The sequence below is a fragment of the Micropterus salmoides genome, unplaced genomic scaffold (assembly GCF_014851395.1).
Source record: "Micropterus salmoides isolate LMB-PRFRI ecotype aquatic unplaced genomic scaffold, ASM1485139v1 Ms_hic_scaffold_23, whole genome shotgun sequence".
Lineage (NCBI taxonomy): Eukaryota > Metazoa > Chordata > Actinopteri > Centrarchiformes > Centrarchidae > Micropterus > Micropterus salmoides.
Genome location: NW_024041484.1, coordinates 9,257,105 through 9,281,329, shown reverse-complemented (window position 1 = coordinate 9,281,329; position 24,225 = coordinate 9,257,105). Strand labels below are relative to the sequence as shown.

The following is a 24,225-nucleotide window of genomic DNA, read 5'->3' as shown; positions in this document are numbered from 1 at the left end:
ACGTGCTTACTTATATTTGTGAAGAGGTCCAGTGTCCCTTTGAGACCATCATGAGGTCATTGTTGTCAGGGATACCGCAAGAGCTGTCAGCTGTTATTGACAAACAAGAATGCAGTAGCAGTGAATGAGGGCTGTAAGGCCTGTAACTACTGCGGTCAGTCGCTGCCTGCTGTATCAGCAATAAAGCACTTAAAAAGGGTAGTTGGTGTTTTGTCCAAGACAAAGACATGGCAAAAACACTGTCGGAGAAAAAAAGACATCTGGGGGAAGCCTTCCACCGGCTGAAATGCCACTGAAATAAAATGATCAAAGATATTCAAGTTGTCCCTAAAAAGAATTTATGAAAATTATAGTTAAGATTATGATAAAGAGCTACAGTAACCGCAAACATGACTGGCCTATTGGTCCGGTAATGTGGGCTCGCCCTGGTGCAGCCTGGTCCATAGCACCTCATTTATATTTCTTCAGTGTGTCTAAATACACTGGCATTCCTTAGGTTGGAGAGATGATAGGAGTGACACAGAGAGAGGGCAAGCTGCAAATATCTAGCCGTATTGGGCTGTTTGCCCATTTCAGGGTTTAATGTGCTGTGTGAGATCAACCATCAGAGAGAGAGAGAGAGAGGAATCAGAAAAAGAAAGAATGAGATGGTTGAGCAACCAGCTGTCAATAGGTGACAGGGTAGTTATTCTGTCAAGGCATTAGATTTATCTTTCCTGCCCAACTGCCTGATTAATCTCAGTGCTTTCTTGCAAAGTGTGTGTGCCTGCGTGTGTGCGCGTGCATGTGTGCTTGCCTGTACTGTAGCAGTTACCCTGCCTGTTTAGATGTGAATGTCCAAGTGTTTGCATTTGTCTAATCTTTAACTTAAAAGAACAAAGTCTGCTTCTGTAGTGGAAAAAAACCCGCAACTTAACGCAAATTCTTTCTGCATGACTTTGTAATATGAACACACAAGCCTTGAGATGCACACCTGTCTTACAGAAAGCTCAGTTTATCCACAAAATCAAAACTCTGGATAAAAAAATATGCAAAGCAAGGAAAGCAACTCTTGCCCAAAATCATGGGAGACATCTTGCCACAAGATGTTCATAAAGCTCCCTGCAGCACACCTACAGAAGGCCAAAATCCTTCAGCCTCTGCACTTCAAAGAGTGCAGTCTATATGAGAGCTCTAAGGAAGGGAAACATGTGTGTGCGCATGCCTGCATTTTATGCATGTGTGTGTTCCGTCCCACATATCTGGAACAACAAAGCAGCAGGGTTTTGCCTGCTAATTGCACCTTTTTATTACCTCAACCAACCACTTGCACACAATACATTTATCACCCAAATGGCACATAAGCAGCACAACCGGATCCCGCATAGAGCCTGCAGCAAACACTTACTGAGCATACAGTCAACACTACAGGCGAAACCTGCCCTCTGTCTCTTTTCAACAGACAATTCTATATTAGCTCTGCAGTGTGATACTTCACAAGTGATGCCTCAACATGAAAAAAAACACGGCCTGAAAAAAAGAATAGATTTTGAAATTTGGCTTACCTGAGACGGAAATGGTCATGGGTGCTTCCAGGGTCCTGTCATTGTCCAGGTCCCTACTCAACCTCAGATCCCCAGTGTGCTCGTTCAACAGCAGCAGATTGAGCTCATTTCCAGATTCAAACTTGTACCGTAGCTTATCCGACACATCCGGGTCATGAGCTGGCACCTTTCCTATTATTCCTGATGGAAAACTGTTGGACTTGTTGGTGATGTAGTTGTTGAAAATAATCTCAAAGTTCTGCAGCACCGGCTCATTGTCATTCATGTCTACAAGGCGGATGTGCACGGTGGCCCGACTCACAAGTGGAGCGGAGGTGGCCTGTACCACGATGACATACTCCGTTTTAGTCTCATAATCCAGGTCTGTGAGTGCAGTGAGGTCACCGTTAAAAATGTCTAGCTGGAAAACTTCTGGAATATTCCCTTCAACAATCTGGTACATGATCTGAGCGTTGGTGCCCTCGTCAGGGTCGGTGGCAGTGATCCGGGCCACGACGGACCCCACTGGACTGTTCTCCTCCACATCAATGAATAGCTCGTCCTTCTCAAACACCGGGGCATTGTCATTTATGTCTTGGACGACCACATGAATGGGAACAGCTGCTTTCAGGGGCGGAACCCCGCTATCCACAGCAAAGGCCTTCAGGTTGTAAACAGGAACATTCTCCCGGTCCAGTTTGCGATATGTTCTGATGATACCAGACGAACGCTCTATGATGAAATCCCCCTCTCCGTCATCGCCACCCTGAAACGTATAGGTCACCCTGCCATTCAAGCCAGAATCTCTATCTGAAGCAGAGATCTGGAGAACGCTGGTGTGGACAGGTGCATCTTCAAATACAGTTCCCTGGTACCGATCCCTAAGAAACTGAGGAGCATTATCATTAGCATCAACAATGATTATCTCCACATAGGTGGTATCAGATTTCTGAGGGATGCCATTGTCTCTGGCAATGATGGCTAACGTGTATGAGGCCTGATCTTCGTAATCAATCTCCATTTGTGTTGTGATGGCACCTGTGTCTGGGTCAATTTTAAACTGAGGAACATTGTCCTCCATCACATACGTGATGCGAGCATTTTCCCCCGTGTCCTCGTCCGTCGCACTGATCACCACCACAGTGGAGCCCACCGGTTTTTCTTCACTGAGCATCACCTGGTAGTTGGCACTTTGGAAGACAGGCCGGTGTGTATTGGCGTCCGTCACATTGATGAACACCTGAGCAGTGTCGTAGCGTGTTCCATCACTGGCTGTGACTGTCAGGACGTATTGGCGTTCCTGCTTGTAGTCCAAGGGGAGGGCTAAGGTGATGAGACCGCCGCCGCTCTGGCTAGTGATGGCAAAGCGGTTCCTGGTGTTGCCACTGGAGATCTGATAGGTCACCACACTGTTGACGTCCCTATCCACGGCCGTCACTATCAGTACGCTGGTCCCCACGACAGCATCTTCATTGATCTTCAGTGAGTAGGTCTTCTCTGTAAATGTGGGTACGTTGTCATTCACATCAAGCACCGTGATGCTGACGCTGGCTGAGGAGGACATCGCAGGAATCCCATGATCTCTTGCCTCCACGCCGAAGCTGTAGAACTCATTGGCCTCCCTGTCAAGCTCCTCACTCACTGTAATCCAGCCTGTACTATTGTTAATGCTGAACGGAAAACCAGGCGTGGTGTCAGTTAACCGGTATTCCAAACGGGCGTTTTCTCCTGAATCACCATCAATAGCTTGAATGTGGATAACAGAGTAACCAATGGCCACATTTTCCAACACGGTTGCCTGGAAAGGTGTGCTGACAAACATGGGGGCATTGTCGTTCACATCCACCACTTGCACCACCACCATCCCTGTGCCATTAATCAGAGGAGGTCTGCCACCATCCTGAGCTTTAATCCTCAAATTATACTCCCGAATCATTTCATAGTCCAGAGGATTGATGACATCAATCACACCGGTGGGGGAGTGAATGTAGAACTGTCCTTTAACATTGCCACTGATGATGCTGTAATGAACTTTGGCGTTGTTCCCCTCGTCTTTGTCTGTAGCTTCCACCTGGATGACTTTGGTGTTGACTGCCACATTCTCTGGGACCTGTACAACATATCTCTTTTCACTGAACTGTGGGTAGTTGTCATTCTCATCCTCCACAGAGATGTGGACAGTGGTGGTGGCACTGCGGGGACCAGGGTCTTTGCCCTGGTCATTGGCCTCAACAATCAGCTGGTACTGGGCCCGGGTCTCCCTGTCAGGCCGCTCTCTGATCCTCACCAGGCCGTTCCGGGGGTCGATTTCAAACACAGAGTTAACTCCATTGCCGTTTACAATTTTATAAATCATGTTGGCGTTGGAGGGCGCGTCCCCATCAGTGGCCCGGACTGTCATCACTTCAAACCCCACTTCTACATTCTCCCGGATGCTAACACGGTATTCAGTTTGCTCAAACATCGGGCTATGGTCATTAGTGTCACTCACAGTGACAGTGAGGTAAGAAGTGGCAGATCTTTTTGGGGAGCCATTGTCAGTTACAGTGACTTTAAAAACATGGGTGTCTTTGACTTCTCTGTCTAGTGACTGGACGGTTGTTATGCTCCCTGTCTGAGAGTCAATGGTAAAAAAGTCATTGGATCTGCTGTCAAACAAGGCTTCCATGCTGTACTCCAGCCTCCCCGCCTCCCCATCATCCGGGTCAGTGGCTTTCAGGGTGATAACCCGCGTGCCGGCAGGCTCATTCTCGGGCACGGACACCTGATAGTTGGGGAGCTGGAACTGGGGAGACGCGTTTACCTGGCGCTTCCTCCTGTGGATCAATTTGCCAGACTTTCTCTGGACGGTTTCTGAGAAGGATCCGTGTTGTTCATGCACTTTTACAAGCGTCAAACTCAGCTGCACAGAGAGCCTGCCGCCCGGAGAGCTGTGCAACGCGCAGTGCAAATTCACCTCTGGCTGTCCCCCGTGCTCAAGACACAAGTCACTGGTCAGGAACAAATCCCCCTGCCTGAACAGTGCGCTCAACTCTTTTCCAACACACACAGTGTCAAAAAAGGCAGTGTTCCGCGTAAAGGTGGGCAAAAGTTCTGTTACATTCAAAAGCAATTTACCTGCGGGTAAGCAGGAAGTTGCCTCCAGTTCTGAAAGGTGTTTAATGTGAATGTCTGGCTTACCTGAAGCTTTCTTTCTCTTGTATTTAATAAAACAGTCTTGGCCGTGGACAAACACATTAAACCGTGTCAGAATAACGTCTCCAGATGTTGAGGAACCTGTTCTGAAATAAACAGGCGCTGGGTTCCTCATTGTGTGCGCACACTGAACTTTGTGGGACAGACGGATAACCCCGTCGTGCCGCTCAACTTGGAGAAAGCTCTGGATGAATTTAGAGGATAAAGTCCTGTCAGTTTTATAAGTCCATCCGGGGCCGAGCGACAGGTTTGTCAAAAGTGTCCCGGGCTGTAAAGTCTCGGAAAGGTGCATCTCCAAACATCCCGCAAACGGCACGCTGAACATGACACAAAACAACATCCAATACATCGATAGCTCCATGCTTTAAAACCTGTCAAATCCCATTCAACTTCACCGAAACTCCTCCGCAAACGCATTAACTCTCCCTCTCCCAGCACCGCGTTTTACTTCTATCCCTCATTGTGAAGTTTTAACGTGGAAAAAGACGCTTGGTATCCATAGTCTCTGTGTATCCACGGTGCGCAGCGGCTGCGTTAACCCACACGGAGTTTAAAATGAGTACAAAATGGCTCCGTGGCTCTCCTCCGCCTCCTCCTCCTCTCCTCCTCAGAGGCTTATTACCATAAACCTGCTGTGTCCCCCTCTGGGACGCTTTCACAGGGGGGGCCTTTTTTTTCTCATGGAGATTTAGGAAGTAGCCCTGACCGGGTGACCAATGCGCACAAGTGCATTGTTATTAAAATTAGGTAAGTTGGGTAAAATTCCTAATGTCTGTTTGAGTGTTGCTCTTTCTCTTCAGCAGCTGTTTGTTAAAGTAGCTAGTTGTAAGCAGTGATGAAAAACATAAAAGTAGTTGAACTAAGACCCCAAGTCCACAATGTCTTTTTTTTTTTTTTTTTATAAACATGACGTTTATTTCAGTCGCCAGGTCACACGTACTTCAATAAGCTGCTCATGAAGTTAAACTAGTTACATCATTATTCAAATAACTTTTCCCAGAAAACCATGTGAATTGCACAACTGTCTAAAACAAACTATCAGATAATTATTACTTTTGTTAATCAGTGTGTGATTGTGTTCACGGTGAGATTGTTTAATGGTCATTGCATTGTAATATTTTTAGCATAGAACATTATCTCAAAAGATAAGCATGGCATCTTGTAGATAAGCTTAAAAATTAAATAAATACAAACATTAGATAACACTTTATTATGCATCTAAAATCTTTTTTTGTCATTTTGTTTTTGGAACTTTCTTTTTTCTTTTTTTCTGTTATTGCATAGTGGTAGCCTATATCAACAAACACTGCTTTTACTTCTTGCTGTTATTAGTGTTGTTTGAGGCGTCCTGTTCTCTGTAGTCTTATCACAGGTGACTCACAGGGAAACATTTCAAAATTACCAAAAAGATGATGAAGAATTTTTATAATAAGCGTATGCCCTGACTGTCCTTAGGACTCTTAAACCACATAACTAGAAATCCTAGTGTAAAACAATGCTGACTGAGAATAACAGGTTCACCCTGGATGTTAATCTAATATAATAGCGCCCCCCGGTGGATCAATAAATGTAGAACAACCAATACACAATTACATACTGTTTTTCCTCAAGCATGAAATGACTGGACAGAATATTTAGGTATACAGGGAAATGAAAAATAAGTCACACATCACTTATTAGGTTTATTCACTTATTCGTAAATGTTCAAGTATTTACAGTCTGTAGTTTAGGAGGAACACAACCTACAACAATGCCATCTGAAGAGAAAAGGCACTTCTAATTTAGGTTTGGCATTTATAAACAACTAATTATTAAAATATGTATATTAAAAAAATCAATATGCATTACGCTATAAAACAAAAATTGACACATTTGGTTAGAAACGGTCAAAAAATGTGACAGATAAAAATATCCCCACAAAAATAGCTTAAATAACAAATAAATATCTGGTTTTTGTATCATATTGTGTTTCATTTGTTCATAACTTGGCATGTTTTTAGACAATAATTTCTTCTTAGAGGAGAACATCACAAAAAACTGCACTCTTGTTTGTGTTCTGTTCAGTGACCACATTGTACTTTAGTAGAACTACAGTAGCAACAAAGTATTAATTTAATTTATCAAAGAACAAACAAAAAGAAAAACCATCTTGTTTGCAGTTGGCACAGAGGCAGGAGTGAACATGAACACAAGTGAAAACAAGGTAAAGGACAGGAAGGAAATTCATGAGCAGCCTTAGAGATGATAGGAAAAGTTTGAATTGCATCATACTAAATAAACAAGAGAAGTCATTTCATTCACAGATAAGTCCACAACATGTGACCCTGTGAGCTTAAACTCAAATCCCACCAGAACCTCCAATGCCTTCATTTCCCTGGGACACTCACAGGGTTCCTATTATAAAAATAAATAAAACAACACTAAAAGGGTCAGACTACCAGTGTCCTTTGAAAAAAGAAGCCTTTCTTTCAGGCAACAGGTCACAAAATTGAGTACTGTATGGAAACAGAAACTCTCTATCTACAGAAACATTTAGAGCTGAATACATTTTTAAAAGGTGGGTTTAATTTTGTTTTCTGAACTCCAACTCCCAAGGGTAACCACAATTATGGCAATTATCCTCTAGCACCTCTTATATGGAAGTTTACTTAAATACATATACCAGGTCTAGTACAGTCTTTTGTTTTGCCTTAAATAAATTTATGTCAAACTAGCAACGCAACGCAAACAATAACAGCAGATCTAATGACATCATGAACATTAAATGGCAACCCATGTATGTTACAAGCAGAAACAGACATACTGTACTGACTATAATTTAATAATTTAATAATTCTATTATTTACGTCCAGGTAGCTCTAGTCAGTAATGTTAGCTGTAAAAGTGAATAGTCGGCAAAAGCTTTTTCTTATAAAAATGATGTAATTGTTACTGAGTGAACCATCTTATTATCATCTAGTCTCCGCTCCAGAACACACTTTGGCTTGGATGCAGATGGTTAATCTGAGCAGCTAGCAGATAACCTTGTCGTATTTAAACACAAGAAATACTAAAAGCAGTACAGAAATCCATCAGAAATTTTTTCTTGTGTTATCAATACTGTTGATGCATCCAAGTCACAAAGCCCTCTCTAGAAGAGACAGTTTATATTCAAGAACAGGGTGCTCTACCTAATGTACCACCATGCCCGGGCTGTGAGGTCGTCTCAGCTGGCTGGTTTAGGGGTCTGCTGCTCCTTCTGCTGGGCGGCTGTTACCAACCGTTCTCTGCCCTGCTGCAATGTGTATTCACTGGGCCCCAGTTGGATGATCTTCCCACTACCCAGACACTCGTCTCCTTTGTAGAGCACAGCAAACTGGGGGGAGGAAGGGACGAAAGCAAGGAGAAAAAATTAGGAAAAACAGGCACATCCACTTCAGTAACAAAGAGGAACTCTGTGTGGGACTATACGTCTTTTGGCATTGTAACTGGTATTACAGCATTTGCCTATGCAATTATACTGTAGTCTGTAACACAGGACTGTTACCTGTCCAGGTGTCAGAGCTCTGACTGGCTGGGAAAGTGAGATCCACACAGAGCCGTCCATGTTCAGTGTCACTGTACAGGGAGCTGGAAAGCACAAAACAATAATCAGTAATCACTTCTTCTCATTCATTAATGTACAGACACTGATAATCCGACACTCACTGAGCGGCATCTGATGGATGAAGCGGAAATGACATTCCATCATCTGGGTCCTGGCGAGCTCAGGGGGCGGGTCCATTGTTACCCAGTGGAAACGGTCGGTCCGCATCATGTCACGGAAAAGAGCTGGGTGATTGGTAGTTGGAGCCTAAGTCACGAGAAATTTAAGGAATAAAGGAACAAATTGGTCAAGTTTCAATCTTGACTCCACCTTAAAAAGTGAGAAACAAGAGGAGACAGAAGACAAGAAAGATGATTCCACTTTCACAACAGAGACCGACTTTCTCACCACAAACACATCTCCAGTAGCGATGTCTTTGTCCACTACAAACCAGGCGTCTCTCTGCCCGCCTATCCTCGCCCTCTGGCCCAGCGTCAGTGTGAACCAGCCTGGATAAACAGAGACAAACAAGAAAAGAGACAGAATGTACACTCAGCTGTTTTATGTGTTGTGAGTTTGGAACACAAATTAAGAGTGGATAGTAAAGCACTGCAGTCTGTCTGTATGATAATGTAATAGTGACACACCAGAGAAGCAACCACAACCACAAACATACCTCTGTGTGTTCCCATGACAGTCCCGTCCTCAATGGAGACAAAGTTCCCTGGTTTGGGTTCCAGATACTGGAAGCAGAAAAAAAAAAAAACAGTAGAGGTTTAGATTGAAAAAGGGAAAAGGAAAAATAAAGCCAAAGTGGCCAAATTGTTATGTGGAACAAATACCTGAAGCTTTAATTCTTACCTCCAAAATAAAGTGTTCAAAGTTTCTCTCTCCAATAAAGCAGATGCCCATGCTCTGGAAAGACATTAACAGTTTACTTAGCATACAAATGTGAACAAAAAAACAAACTATTTATGCTCTGCTGATGTAATATAAACATGAATTAAATGTATTTATGTATGTGTGGCTACCTCTTTCCTCTTCAGCACATGGTGAAACCCTGCCTCAGCAGCAATCTTTTTTACAAACTCTTTGGTGAGTCCGGCCAGCGGGAACATGGTTTGTCGCAAGGCGTCCTGGGAGATCTGACTGAGGAAGAAGGTTTGGTCTTTGAGGAGATCTGCTCCTTTGTACAACCTCACAGCTGAGCAGGTGGAAGATGGAGAAAAAAAAATTACGACTATTAACACAGTTAGAGTGTGTGACCTTAGAGCCAGTGCTGTGGTACAGTCTCCCTGCCAGTTAAAACAAAGAAAGAGCAGACTCAAACAGAGAAGAGAGAACTCTTACGATTTCTTATCTCAAATCGGTCTCTGAAGAGAGTGGTAGGCGGGGCAATGTGCGTCTGTTGGAAAACCTCTTCATCTTCCTGTGACGTCCTGGCATAGTGGCCTGTTGCCACGGCATCAGCACCTTAGCCAACAACAGCACAACACTAATGAAAAGTCTAATTTAACTAGACTTTTGTATTTTGCTCAACACCGAGAAATAGGACTGGGCGATAGATAATATTGCAATATTTTGTGGCTATATCGCGATACACGATATACGTTGCGATTTACACATTTTAAATAACATACCGCACATTCTTAAACATCTACAGCAGTAAAATGCAACATACACATTAATTCAGCAGTAATATTAATCCAAAAACATCCTATATTATATTAAAAAGGACCATTTTACTGCACAATGACTGAGTAAATTGTGTGTTTTAGAATGCAGAACTTGTACTTGTACCTATATCAAATATATTCAACATTTCGCCCAGCTTTACAGAAGAAACTGATTATTTAAAGCAACATCAAACTCTATCAGTATAAACGTTATCGTCTCGTTCTATATCTCACTTTAAAATATATCAATATATCACCCAGCACTACTAAGAAATCTATTTAATTCAGTCCTCATATCTCAAACTACAACCCCACTGCTTTCCAGTTCAGAAAATAAAAAAGTTAAACAAATGTTTAGCAGCTTAGAATGAGTGTACATGTCAGATTATGACCACATTATGGTTGCATACCCAGAGAGTTGACAGCATACTTGTGGAAATGGTTGAATTTGATGTGCTTGTTGCATAGTATATCTGGGTTTGGTGTCCTGCCCTTCTCATATTCCTTCAACAGGTTACTGAAAGTGACAAAAGACAGTCGTGACATTCACAGTAAAGAGTTATAAAATTAAAAAGTGTTTTAACTGTATGCACAGCAGCCACACATACCTGAATACTTCATGCCAGTACTCTTTGACATAAGACACCTGCCGGAAGGGGATGTCCAGGGTCTGACACACTCTGTAGGCGTCCTCACAGTCTTTCTCCGTAGTGCACACCCCTTTTTCATCCAGTGAGTCCCAGTTCTTCATAAAAATCCCTGTGACACTATAGCCTTTAAATGAAATAAGAATGTGTGATTATGTTTGCACATTTGGCAACAGAAGCACGTGTTGGATGTAAAAATTCAGAAACAAATAAACCAATAGCTGTGTTTCTGATCTTTTTCTTATTCAGGTAGAGCCGATAGTAACAACTTTGCTAACTATTTAATATTATCAAGTCAGTCCAGGTGTGTTTCTGTTTGTCAGACACAGGACAGGATTTTCTCACCTCTTCTCTTCAGTAACAACGCCGCGACAGAGCTGTCAACGCCGCCAGACATGGCGCACACCACCTGTCTAATGACACCCATGTTTTAAAATGACAGTCCTTTCTATTAATACTATTTTTGTAGAGTAATTAAGAAAAGAGAGCTAACCGCTCTCCGTTGCCAGTTACATGGGAAGCCATATTTGAGGTCCATTTAATAATAACTTCCGACTAGAAACTAGTTTCAAACTGGAACTAGTAAGCTGGGGGGGGGGAGGCGCCAAAATTGTAACACTGAATCACGGACCACACCACGGAGCTGTCACTGTTTAAAGTAACTGAAAAATCCAAACAAATAGTAAGGTCAGTGGGAAATAAGCCGAATACGCTAAACATAGCTTTTTGGTTAACTTAATGACGCTTTTGGTTTTGCAATTTAACGTACCGGTACATTGGCTGGTTTTAATACATCTGTAAGGGTGCGTTGACTGCCTGGTATGGTCAACTAAAACCTTTAAATTATTATTTTTTATTAATCAAGGAATGCATGGTATTCCTGATAATTAAATTGTGTGTCTCTGACACAGATGGGAGAGGTGTCTGCAGAAGCCCTCACCCTGGATCTGCTGAGAGAAGCCAGCGAGACAGTGAGGAGCAGCCCGCTGGGTGTCATCAACACTCCCATGATCCCCTGGTGCCAGACAACCCTGCCTCTCAACATCCACTGCAACATCCACATCAAGCTGGAGAACATGCAGAGAACTGGTTAGAGGAAACCACCTTGATTCATCTCACACAACCACATCATGCAATTTTGTAGCCATGGCTCATAATTTTACTACTAATTACACATTTTATTGACAGGGTCGTTTAAGATCAGAGGAGTGGCCAATCAGTTTGCCAGGAGGAAGAAGGATGGTCATTTTGTGACCCTGTCTGCTGGGAACTATGGGAAGTCTTTGGCGTATGCCTCAAAACACTATGGGTTAAAGAGCAAGGTGGTGATGCCAGACACTGCCCCAGTGTCCAGATCCATCCTCATACAGGTTAGAGGTGATCTGCTGATTGACTGAAAAGCAGGCCATACAGTGAACTCATAAAACACATCCAAAAAAGGATGTGACATTATGTTAGCTTGTGCTGTGAATTCCTGTTATTGTTGTAATTTGTTTCTCTGTATCAGTCTCAAAAAGACAAACTCTGTAGTGGTTGCATTCAGTGATGAAAAGTGTTTCTGGTCTTCAGAGTTTGGGGGTAGAGGTAGAGCGAGTTCCCAACTCTAGTCTGATGAATGTGGTGAACCGCTGCGTTCAGGAGGACAACATGACCCTCCTGCACCCCTATGATGACCTGGATCTGATAGCAGGACACGGCAGGTACACTCAGGGCTGACGGTGGATTTGGGATTATTTAAAATTCCACCTTTTAGAAAAAGGGTGATGCTTAAACCAGTTGTTTAATCTGACAGTCTAAACCTGCGTGTGTCCAGTCTAGGTATGGAGGTGCTAGCATTGGTGCCCGAGCCTGATGTGGTGGTGGTGTGCTGTGGTGGAGGGGGGTTGCTGGCCGGTGTAGCTTCTGCCATCAAACTGTCAGGCTGTGATAAAACCAGAATCTACGGTGTGGAACCAGAAGGAGGTAAAGCTAATACACAGAAGGGTAAAAAGCGTCACATCCAGTGTTAGTGTAACATGAAGAACTTTGTGATTGTGTTTGCTTAAACTCAGCCTGCACCATGTACAAAAGTTTCATTGAGAAGAAGCCGGTGAGCATGGACACCAAGAGCATCGCCTCAGGACTTGCACCACCATTTGCAGGTACCACACGTCAATCTTTCTTTCCACTGCTTTAAATTAAATTCTTGTTAGTTTGTTCTTAACCTACTGTACTAAGGAAGTTATAGATTTTATAGAATTACTGAAAGTCACTGAAATGTTTTACTCTTATAATTTGCATCTCTCTCTCTTTTTTTTTTGCATCCCAGGCACACTGCCCTTCGAGTTGTGTCAGCGTTACGTGGAGGGGATCGTCCTTATAAATGATGCAGAGATCAAGGCAGCGGTGTCCACCCTCTACAAGTCTGGACTCGTGGTGGAGCCGTCAGGAACCGCTGCGTTCGCTGCCATCATTAACGACAAGATACCCGAGCTGGAGGGGAAGAATGTGGTGTGCATCCTCAGCGGAGGGAACATTGGGAAAGACGAGCTCGCTAACTTTCTAGACTGACAAATGCACACAACTATAATGTGACTAGGTCTTACAAGAAGATGAACAACTTTTCAGGACAAGGCCTAACTGTTTTAGATAACCGGTACATTTAATATTCTTGTCTTCTAACAGGGTTTGACTTAAATTTGGCCCGACTCTGAATCTTTCATGTCAGTGTTGTGGATACCAGATGCATTTTAAAAACAGATCCTCTTGAGATCAAGCTAATACTTGGCCCAGAGCATTTTGGATTCATTATTCACCAACTTACTTTACATCACTGTCCACCCGCTGTCAAAAAGCCTAGAGCCAATCTTCAACTTTCATACAAAAATAATTGTCATCAAAAAGGTTCAAAGAAATACTGAGAGGCATGAGAAGTTACTGTAGGAACTCGGGATGATGCTAAATAAAGTGTTATGACTTCTCTAACTGCCCCTCAAACGTTTTCCACATCTGTCAGAGTCTAACAATTATATAGAAAATGTAAGCAGGAGAAAGGACAGGTAAGGACCATGTGGAAAATGTGATAGATTTTATATTTCAGCTGGGAGCATGAGCTTGGCGTACATGAAATGTGACTTTCACTTTAGCTAACGTTGATTTGAGTTTGCATGGAGTGCACAAAAGACAATGTTTTGGAACCTTTCATGAGGTGGAATAATGTCTACAGCGGAAAATCCACATCTCATATGAAAAAGGCAACAATTTTCTTTTTTCTTAAAGTCCTATTCTGGTCCATTTTCCTGTTGTAGCTACATGACATCCTTGGTGGCCATCCTGCATACAACTGCATCCAGCAGACTTCCACATTTCTCCTCCTGGGGAGTGACTTTGTAAAGCTGAAAAGAAGGTAGAAGAGGGGTAAGATTAGAAGAAAAGCTACTGAAATCCATTTAATAACTATGGCTATAGGGGTTCTTTTAAACAAGCACAAGTCACATTTTGGAATGAAGCTGACAACCCACAACTTTCAACCTGTATGGAATGAGTCATAAATTTAAAGCAGAGACGGAGAACCTTTTTGATTTTTGCATGATCTGACAGCGAGGAAACATCTTCCACTGGAACCTGCCGCCCGTTCACCCTGGCTGTGACGTCTGACAGAATCTGGGACTCATCTTTGCTATGAACCAGGACCACCATGACAGAGTCGTCGCCATCACAGATCCCAAACCTTTTAAATGCCTCTGAGATCTGTATTACGGAAGGTATACAGATATGATTTATTAGTATGTTCATGCATGGCTGTTTGGCTGATGCTACTATCTAAAGCAAGTTAGATACTTAGAATGAGTGCACCCAAAGAATACATTTCCATTTCTAGCTAATTGTGCAGTCACCATTAGTTAAGACAGCAAAGGTTGAAAGTAACAAATATTCCTGCACCCCTAAAATGATAAAGACAAGAACGTTATGGTTACTTACATTATTAGTAGGTGACAGGTTGAAGATTATTTCTGAGTTTAAACTTCTTGTCTTCATTTTCCCAATTTTCTGTAAGTGAACAGCCTTGTTGGCAGCAACCAGTACTTGGAAAGGGTTCACCAGCTGTAAATGACAAATGCTGAATGAAGTTCCACAGTTTCTGTCATACTTCCTTCGTCCCATTTGATATGAAATACACGAGTAGTTGTAGAGACAGGCCTACGAGCCATTTGTTGTGTGTGGAAGTTGATACTTTTGCTAACTTATATATAAAAAAAGAATGGCTCACCATCGTTGGGTTGATCAAGGCACCATTTATTTTACCCTCCACTGCGCACTGTCTCAACTCTGCGGCATTTTTCACCTCCTTGAAAAGCATCTGAGTGACTCTGTGGTCAGAGAAAAGCTCTAGTTCCTGTGTTGAATGCATGCTGGACATTAGTTTAACGAATTACGAAGAAGCGGTTCACGTGAACGTCTGTACACCAGGGGAACCATAACACGGTGACACCGCTTGGAAGGAACGTTCCTCTTTAGGAAAAGGGCGCCACAAAAGAAAGAAAGCGACATCTTAAATCAGAAATGTTTAAAATTCATCATATGTATAATGGTAGTGATTACTATTTATAGACGTATGGTGCTGAACTATTTAGCACAACCCAGGAACCAATAGTTATTCAAGATTTTTCGTACCGAGCATGTTTCCGTAGCGGACCGCCAGCTGTCAACAATCAAAACTCTTCCGTTTATCAAAACTGCGTGGAGTTCAACCAGTTTCCTCGGAATTGCGTTTGTAAACAGTGGTTTTAATTCGGTAATATAGTCAGTATGTGGTTTATACAACATTCCTACAGCTAACTTTGCACTGCATTCACTTTTACATCGGATTTCGTCATCAAACATGGAGAAATTTGAAGGCTACATCTTCACTGCTCTCTGCAGCACCAACTTTTTGATATCCTGCCTGCTGTTCTCCAGAGTCACTCGAGAGCAAAGGGAGCCCTACATGGACGAGATTTTTCATATCCCACAAGCTCAGAAATACTGCCATGGGAAATTCAACGAGGTAAAGTGGCTTTCTGAAAGTCGCGGTCGCCATGAAGCGAGTCTGTCATTGTTGTTTAGCGGATTAAGGTTAGCTAACAGCGGAGCTGTTGTCATCAGAAATGATGTGGCAGCTTGTGGAGCTTTTAATCTCTATGTGGGACATATAGAATGGGGGTTTATGTGCCTAAAAGTATTGCTGTCGCATGTAGGATAGCCTTATCAAGCACAATTTAGACTGTAGGAAAGTGCAGATTTTATCTTTTTTCCCTCAAAATTTTAATAAATTTACCCCAAACCATATAAACCTTTTATTACTGATCACGTTATTTCAAGGCAATAGTTTTTTTCTAGTCTTTATTTAGCTAGACTGGCCAAATAAAAGGCACATTCTCACTTTTGCATAAGGTTTTTAAAAACACACGTACAAAATATACAACCTTCATATAAATGTAAATGTTTAAAATCTACAAAAAGCAAGGTACTATTTGGAAATGTGTTATGTAAAACATATGAAATTTGCAGTAAAAGGTTAAAACATTAAGAAATATGTTCCTTTAACAGGTGTTAGTTTTTCATTACAAAATCTAAAAGGTATCCGTTTTAGTATTTGACTAAGTATTTTGCATTAAGTTAGCCCGCTAACGAGATACATTTTTAAAAAAGATCAAAATTGAAGCAGCAGAGTCCAAGATATTCTTTGAACTTATCTTCATGTAAAATTGCTGGAGTGCCTCTGTTTAACATGGTTTTGATCCTTGTGCAGTGGGACCCAATGATCACCACTCTCCCAGGCCTTTACCTTGTCTCTGTGGGAGTCATCAAGCCCGTGGTGTGGCTCGCTGGCCTGACAGGCGCGGTGGTGTGTTCCACAGCCATGCTGCGCTTCATCAACCTGCTGTTCAATTGCGGAAACCTTTACCTGCTCTATCTGCTCATCTGCAAACTGCACTTCAGGGAGAAGGTATTTCTACATGACGAAGATAATCATGCTTGTTTGTCATCGTCTTGTATTCTGATGTGGCGTTTCCTCTCTTCCAGACACGAACAACCTCACGCCGAGTCCTCTCTGCGCTGTCTCTGTCCACCTTCCCCGTGCTCTACTTCTTCAACTTCCTCTACTACACCGACGCCGGATCTACTTTCTTCGTCCTCTTCACCTACCTCATGACTCTCTACGGCTGCCACAAGGCCTCCGCGTTCCTCGGCGTCTGCTCCGTGCTCTTCCGCCAGACCAACATCATCTGGGTGGCCTTCTGCGCAGGCACATTGGTGGCCGCCAAAATGGACGAGGCCTGGAGGGTGGAGCATACGAAAAAGAGGGATGAGAAGTCTCCTCCCTCCCAGGTCCCTCTGTCATTCAGTGGAGCTAAGAAAGTGGTGCATTTCACGCTGGAGTTTCTCACCTCTCCCAGTCATGTGAAGGCGGTGCTGCTGGTGGCCTGGCCTTATGCAGTGGTCGCCGTGGGTTTCCTGGTGTTTGTGGTGCTCAATGATGGGATAGTGGTGGGTGACAGGACGAGCCACGAGGCCTGCCTTAACATCCCCCAACTCTTCTATTTCTTCTCCTTTGCCCTCTTCTTCTCCCTCCCCGTCTCACTTTGCTACCACCGTGTCCTTCGCTTCCTCCAGGCTCTGAAAAAACAGCCTTTGTTCTTCCTCTTCGTCACGGGCGTGTCCTTGCTCCTGGTTTGGAAGTTCACCTTTGTCCACAAGTACCTCCTGGCAGATAACCGCCATTTCCCCTTCTACGTGTGGAAGAGGCTTTTCCAGAGGCACGAGTTGGTGCGCTTCCTCCTCGTCCCTGCATACGTGTTTGCAGGCTGGAATTTTTTGGACTCTTTCAAGTCGCGCTCACTGTTCTGGAGTCTGGCGTTCCTGGCATGCCTCCTGGCTGCTACAGTACCCCAGAAGCTGCTGGAGTTCAGGTACTTCATCGTGCCCTACCTGATGTACCGCCTGCACATGCCTCTCCCCTCTCTTCCCAGACTCATTGTGGAGTTTCTTCTGTACGCGGTGGTCAACGCTGCCACACTTTACATCTTCATCAGTAAGACCTTCCAGTGGCCGGACAGCACAGCCACACAGAGGTTCATGTGGTGAACAAAAAAGAGAAGGGAAGCATCCGGTAACGGGAGTTCCTGAACTCCAGCAGGATGTCAGTCTCAGAGAACCACAGTTCATGTGACATGTCAGAAATCAAAGAAAAGTCCTCTGTTGCACTGTACAAAAATGACTCATTTTCACTATTTTTGTACAGTGTAACCACATGATGTTTGGGATAGTGTATAGGGATTGCCATAGCTTACACTAAGAATCAATATTGCTAATTTGAACATGGAAGGTGGCAGAGAAAATTTAAAAACCTTTTCAGTCTTATTGTTTAATGTTGAAGGCTTTTAAGGTCGAGTTATTCTGCTTTCACTGACAAAGGCTACAAGCCCTGCAGTAGGCCTGTAGATTTACTGCAAATCCGTTCTCAATTACTCAATTACTTATTGAAAATGACCAAGAGTATTCAAAGAGAATTTCATTTTGTAAAAATCATTACAGTTCTTGGCTTAGACAATACAGTGGTGGTGTCAGTGTTGTAAAACCATTGGTACTGAATTATGATGGTCTGTTCTGATGAGATTATATTCACTGTATATAAAACTTGTTTCTACTGTACATAAACAATTTTTCTCTGGGGCGGAAACAACGGTCATGTAAGTTTGACCTTTCCTGCAGGTTTCTGGGAAGTGGCGAGGCGTTTCTCATGGCAAACTGTTATGTACTAAAAGTACTGTATGCACTTCCTGCGAATCAATCCTCGGTGAAATAACTGTTGACTTGAGCTGTAAAAATGATTTTAAAAGACCAAAAATGACAGCCATATTGTAAACTTCAGAATTTGTATAATATGGGATGTTTTTGTAATGACTGAGATTTTTGCTTTTTGATGGCCACATTTTGACCCACAGTCATCTTTATAATTGTGGGACTAAATTCAAAATAAGATACATATGTTTTCTATTGTTACCTTGATATTTTTTTTTTATATCTATATATGACCAAGCCATAAAAATCCACTGGAGGTAATTCAGAAATGTGTCGATCGTTGTTAACTTTGATGTTCTTAGTTTGTCATCAAGTCTTTTTGTTTTTGTTTTTTTTGCACTTTGTGATTTTAATAAATGATGTAATGTAATGTAATGTAATAGAGGTCATCTTGCCTTCTTCCTTTCTGTTGGCAATTTTCTGTGTGTGTGTGTGTGTGTGTGTGTGTGTGTGTGTGTGTGTGTGTGTGTGTGTGTGTGTGTGTGTGTGTGTGTGTGTGTGTGTGTTTATTTCACATTTATTTTTCTATGTAAATACATAGAAGATGGATGTCTAATGCTTAAGTTCCACACTTAATGTCAATCCAGGTGTTTGCTGCTCCCTTGTTTATACAATCATGTGTATACCTTTTGAATAAAACGACATGCAAACAATCAAGTCTCAAGTGAAGTTTATTCATCAACAAAATAGATAGAAGAAGCAAATCAACTTTTTTTTTGGTGTATCACAAAGTCATGCATGAGCTTTGCCTTGGCACATTTAACTGATGCAGGCGTTATTTACACAGATCCCATATCCACTGAATGACAACATCACAACAGAGTCTTACATTTTTTTTCTGTGGTTCTGGTACTATTCACACAAATACGTGGTAATATTTCACCACTCTTAGTACAGAAAACACAACAGATCATCAAAAAGGACCTTTTTTCACAACTCTAAGTACATCTGACATTGACTCTGTACAACAAAAACAACTAGAAAGATGTTTTGCATTGAAATACATTATGTTCATACAAAGTAGATGGAGAATGTTTAAGATTTTCTTCTCTACTGTCAAAGCCTTTTTACTATCACTATGCTCATTGTTCCTAATTGCTGAAACATTTGCTTACTGTACATGTATTGTTGTTTCATTTGCCTGATATAGGCAGATTCAAAACTGTAAAATACAATACATGATTACCATCCATCTGTGTTACAAGTGTGATGAGTTTGGAGTTTTGTACTAAGAGTTGTGAAATTTTACCACATACTTGCGATAATAGTACCAAAACGATAAAAAAGAAAAGAAAACTGTAATTAGAGAGTACTAATATATTTTATTTAAGCAAAATGATAAATACAAGTCTGTAAAAATAAGTATGTACATGTAAAACTACATTCAAGATTTCACTTGAGTAAAAGCACAAAAGTAATAATAGCAAAATGTATGGAGCCTTTCAAAGAGTTATCTATATATATATATATATATATATATATATATATATATATATCATATTATTGTAATATTACTGATATTACTAACACCTAAGCAACATTTTGATGTTACAGGTGGTGGAAGTAGAAGTATAAAGTAGCATAAAATTGTAGTAAAGTACTTGAAAGTACTTAAATGTATTTAATTACTTTCCATCACTGTTTGAACGACAGAGAAACTATATCTCCACAGAAATATGGATTTGACTCAATATGTTCTGGTGTCTAACCTGTAAATCTTCAGTATAACTCAACAGTTATGCCAATCAGTCACTAGGAGGCTCTATAGGACAAAGCTGGATTCCTATGAGCAGCGCAAGGACTTTAAAATGAAGTAAATCAATCAAACTGGTTATAAATTCAACACTGGGTTAATTGAAGCTTTAACAGCTAAATAATGCCAAACATAAAAATCTTAATGGTTAGTGTGGAGCCAGCCTTGAAGACAGTTCTGTTTTCACGCTGTTCAAATCATCAGCCACTTCAAAATCTTAAGAAACGCCAGTGCTTTTAAATGAAATGAAATTACAGCTCGATAAAGACAAACTAAGAAGAAACGCAGGCAGCCACATTTGATTAGCATGATCTGACATTCTACATTCTACATTGCATAACGATGATATTAAAACAGAGAAAATTAAATCGCTTCTCTGTTTCGAGTAGTATCCGTTACTTTGTGAGTGGAAGCTCAATTGGGAGGAACAAGAAAACAAGTGTAACAGTGATTACTCTCCATCTAAACCATATCACTACTAGTTTCTAATTACATCAAACAATGTGGGGCCAGCTAACAGGAGAGACTTTAATAAAATCATACTGGGATGATTATATAAATGTTGATTACGCTATTCAGACACTCTGAGCTGGTGTGAAGACGATGCAGTATGTGCCGTTAGCTTTGCAAGAGAGTGCTCAGGGTGAGAACTGCTTGGAATATACAGTATGTCATTTTTTAGTATTCTGGCTTTTTCTAAACCTCCCTGACTCTCTCTTTCCCTCATTGATTTTTAAAATTTTTTATGGCATTTTGAAAATAACAGCTCATGAGGGAGGCGCTACTTATTTCATGATGCAGTTGTACTTTGTCCTGGTATAATGCAGAATATCTGATTAATCACTGATTGCATTTTGAGGAAAACTGGTAAATTGATGGGTCCCCCCACTGGTAACAAAGTTGCAAAATTACACTGATTGGGGTAAGAATGTTCTTTAATGACAAAAATGTGGAGGAATCAGAAAACATATTTGAGGAGTAAATAACCCTCTCATACTCAAGACTCAAGTCAAACTGGAAACACAATTAGCTTTTACAGTCAAAAAGTAAGCAAGTATTTTTTTTAAATGTATTGTTAATCATGTTTTATCAATTAAATGAGGAAACAAATATCAGAAATGTTCCTTTTGCTGTCTGTTCAATGTTATTAAACTTCAATTTAATTAATATAGTGTTATGCCCATTATTTAATCTCTCACATGATCAACTCTGTAATCATACGACTGAGTTATCCACTGATGTAAACTTGCACGTGGGAATCCTTCCTACCTCTTCCATCCATCCCATATAGCGTGAATGGAGAATAACCCCATCAGGGAAACACAGAGACAAAGTAAACAAAATTGTGTTGTAGCTTACAAGCCATGCTATTTGTTAGCGGTGGTACTGAAGAAAAAGGACACAAGCAATTAAACGGACCAAACATGACAGGCGAATTAGCATGCAAGATAATGTTAGCGGTGCACTTTTCTCCAGTGGGTGTTTGGTAGATTGTGCAGGACAACACGTGTCATTTATGTTAGATAAGAAAGACACATTTGTAGGAAACCTAAATGGGTGGAAAAGTCCAAAAACCGGTCAACATCCGTGTATTTTTCAATGTCTTTTCCCCCAGACTTTAACTTGTGCAAGTATCAAAGGCTCCGAGGCAAGCAATTAATTTGATGCAGAGTTTCAAGAAGGGGCCATTTGTTTTCTGGAGCCAAAGGAGGACAACAGACAACACAGGAAAACAATGAGACTTTTTTGAAAATTTGATTTTAAAATAGAATTAGAATTTGTTACTTTATCATTCACTGAGGTTACATAAAAGTTGCAAGAGCAAAACATTACTAGGATTAAAAAGGGATAGAAAAATGTAGATTTACAGGTTTATGACTGCACAGTAAAAATCTCATTACTGTAGTTGCACATTAGGTTTAAATACAAAAAACAGACTTGAGCTTCAAAATCATCTGAGAGAATGAACAATATTTTAGTCTTATGACTTCTCTATGTCACTGTGGAACTGCTTGTGTGTCCATGTTAGTTGTGTAACATACTGTTACTGCTTTTTCATGTACAATGTATGCCCACATGTACACTACCCACAAATGGCAGGTGTTGGCCTGTCAACCAAAAGATGATAACTGGTTAAATGTGAATATAGACAGCTTGACGCTGAAAGACCCCAAGCTGTTTACTCTGCAACAGCTAAACAGGGCAGGTGTTAGTCTATATATGTAATAAAAATAAATAATAATGCGTTAGTCTCTAAATAATTTCCTACTTCTAGTCTTAGCCACTAGCAAGTGTAGCAGATACAGTGTACAAAATATGATCAGAAACATTGAACACCAAAATAAAATTGATACCTGATGCACAGAGCAGATATTGTGAAAGTCTAAAACAGAATTTATCGGGTGAAGGTGTGAACAGATTTTAGTGCTGATTCGTGATTACAGTAGCACTGATTTGTTCACTTCTGATCTGAAATGTTAATTTGGTAACTTTCTTCGTTAAGCCTTCTTAAGTTTCCTTCAGAGATACAGGTGTTTCTGGACTTTCCTCACCAGCATGAAGATGTGACATGACCATGTCAGGTTCTCTGTGATGCTGATTCCCGGGAACCTGAAACTGTTCACCTGCTCCACCTCAGTTCCACCGATGTAGACAGGAGTGTGTGTCTTTATCTCCTTTTTCCTGAAATCAAAGATCAGCTCCTTGGTTTTGCTGACGTTGAGCAGTAGGTTGTTCTCTGGCCACCACTCTACAAGATTTTGAATTCCTCCCGATATGAAGTCTCGTTGTTGTTTGAAATCCGGCCGATGATGGTGGTGTCGTCTGCAAACTTTACATGTTCTCTTCATGTCATGCGATGCAGTTGTGGGTCAACAGCATGAACAATAAGGGGATGAGCACACAGCCCTTCGGGGCTCAGGCGATGATAACCAGAGTGGAGGAGGTGTGGCGTCCAATCCGAACCATCTGGGGTCTGTTTGTGAAGAACTCCAATATCCAGTTACAGAGTATGGTATTAAAGCCCAGAGTGCTATGGTTGCCAATCAGTTTCATGTGGGAGATTGTGTTGAATGCTGAGCTGAAATCCACAAACAGCATTCTGATGTAGGTGCTGCTTTTCCCAAGGTTGAGCAGAAAAAAAGTTTCTCAAAGCACTTGTGGGAGTTTGAATGGGGATGAGTGCCACAGTACAGTAGTCGTTCAGACTAGACACTGCAGACTTTTTAGGTACAAGAATGATGGTGGCTGTCTTGAAGCAGGAATGTTATCAGGCCCAGCAGCTTTACTCATATTCACTCTCAGCAGGACTCTTCTCCCATCTGCTGTGGATACTGACAGTGGCTGGTCCTCTGGAGGTGGCATTGACTTTACAGCTGACTCTTTATTAAGGGGGATCAAAGCAAGCATGAAAGTTGTTTAGCTCACCTGGTAATGTGGCCTCACACATGATGGGGTCGCTCCTGCTTTTCTTTTGTAGGTGTTGTTGGTGTTGAGATCTCTCTCCAGTCTCTGCTGATTTCTCATCTTTGCCTCCTTGATGCCAGCTTTCAGTCTCATTCTGTTGGTGCCAAATGTGTCCTCATTACCTGACCCAAATGCAGCTTTTTTTGGGGTAGAGCCCCCACCTCTCTGTCTTTGTGATCACCACATCATCAACAAATTTGCTGATGTATGATGTTACTGATGATGTGTTTTCATCTTGAGTGACGTGACTGAAGTCTCCTCTCCTGTTAAAATGCAAATGATGTGTATGTTGGATGACGGAGACTTTTAGGAAATATGTGACACGATTGCACCAAAGGACTGGGCATTAGCATTAGCAACTCATCCGATACCCCAGATTTGTTTGTTCTGTAGAACAAATCTGTCTATTATTGACATCTCCTTCAATTTCTCTCAGTTTATCTGAGTTGCTGGCTTGAGAAGCAATACACCGCCTCTGACTGTCAGTGACATTACTTCAAAGGCAAAGCACATGCCATTCCTTATAATTATTATCACCCCTACAGTGGGTGGATACAACAGAGACCTTTTCATTTTC

At 41.6% G+C, this 24,225-nt stretch overlaps 5 protein-coding genes across 12 annotated transcripts in view; 2 read left to right on the top strand and 3 right to left on the bottom strand.

The window, feature by feature from the left end:
• Window positions 1-5,299, bottom strand: part of celsr1a (cadherin EGF LAG seven-pass G-type receptor 1a) — a 100,473-nt gene extending 95,174 nt beyond the window's left edge. For 5 of the 7 annotated variants that reach the window (XM_038738502.1, XM_038738501.1, XM_038738506.1 and 2 more), the window contains exon 1: window positions 1,545-5,299. In XM_038738502.1, coding sequence (XP_038594430.1) covers window positions 1,545-5,079 — 3,535 coding nt within the window. In that variant the 5' untranslated portion in view covers window positions 5,080-5,299. The remainder of the gene's footprint in view (window positions 1-1,544) is intronic. The other 2 variants (XM_038738507.1, XM_038738508.1) reach the window with 1 other exon arrangement.
• A 1,084-nt stretch (window positions 5,300-6,383) lies between these two features.
• Window positions 6,384-11,151, bottom strand: trmu (tRNA 5-methylaminomethyl-2-thiouridylate methyltransferase). The gene is made up of 11 exons (XM_038738632.1): window positions 10,952-11,151; window positions 10,568-10,733; window positions 10,370-10,476; window positions 9,634-9,756; window positions 9,315-9,487; window positions 9,145-9,198; window positions 8,960-9,026; window positions 8,692-8,792; window positions 8,406-8,550; window positions 8,245-8,327; window positions 6,384-8,073 (listed from the first exon to the last, which is right to left on the bottom strand). Exons 1-11 carry the CDS (start codon window positions 11,031-11,033, stop codon window positions 7,924-7,926), a joined length of 1,251 nt encoding a protein of 416 aa, XP_038594560.1. The 5' UTR covers window positions 11,034-11,151; the 3' UTR covers window positions 6,384-7,923.
• Window positions 11,152-11,210: 59 nt separating this feature from the next.
• srr (serine racemase) lies at window positions 11,211-13,570 on the top strand. 2 transcript variants are annotated; one of them, XM_038738633.1, is made up of 7 exons: window positions 11,211-11,293; window positions 11,518-11,695; window positions 11,795-11,976; window positions 12,176-12,306; window positions 12,420-12,568; window positions 12,658-12,747; window positions 12,915-13,570. In XM_038738633.1, exons 2-7 carry the CDS (start codon window positions 11,518-11,520, stop codon window positions 13,154-13,156), a joined length of 972 nt encoding a protein of 323 aa, XP_038594561.1. In that variant the 5' UTR covers window positions 11,211-11,293; the 3' UTR covers window positions 13,157-13,570. The 2 variants fall into 2 exon arrangements, with proteins under 2 accessions (XP_038594561.1, XP_038594562.1); XM_038738634.1 differs by lacking the exon at window positions 11,211-11,293 and adding an exon at window positions 11,337-11,425.
• An 88-nt stretch (window positions 13,571-13,658) lies between these two features.
• Window positions 13,659-15,075, bottom strand: tprkb (Tp53rk binding protein). The gene is made up of 4 exons (XM_038738635.1): window positions 14,856-15,075; window positions 14,567-14,689; window positions 14,159-14,335; window positions 13,659-13,980 (listed from the first exon to the last, which is right to left on the bottom strand). The coding sequence occupies exons 1-4, from the start codon at window positions 15,003-15,005 to the stop codon at window positions 13,894-13,896; spliced, it is 537 nt and encodes a 178-aa protein (XP_038594563.1). The 5' UTR covers window positions 15,006-15,075; the 3' UTR covers window positions 13,659-13,893.
• A 185-nt stretch (window positions 15,076-15,260) lies between these two features.
• Window positions 15,261-19,083, top strand: alg10 (ALG10 alpha-1,2-mannosyltransferase). Its single transcript, XM_038738631.1, has 3 exons — window positions 15,261-15,632; window positions 16,377-16,574; window positions 16,652-19,083. The coding sequence occupies exons 1-3, from the start codon at window positions 15,468-15,470 to the stop codon at window positions 17,711-17,713; spliced, it is 1,425 nt and encodes a 474-aa protein (XP_038594559.1). The 5' UTR covers window positions 15,261-15,467; the 3' UTR covers window positions 17,714-19,083.
• Window positions 19,084-24,225: the final 5,142 nt, after the last annotated feature.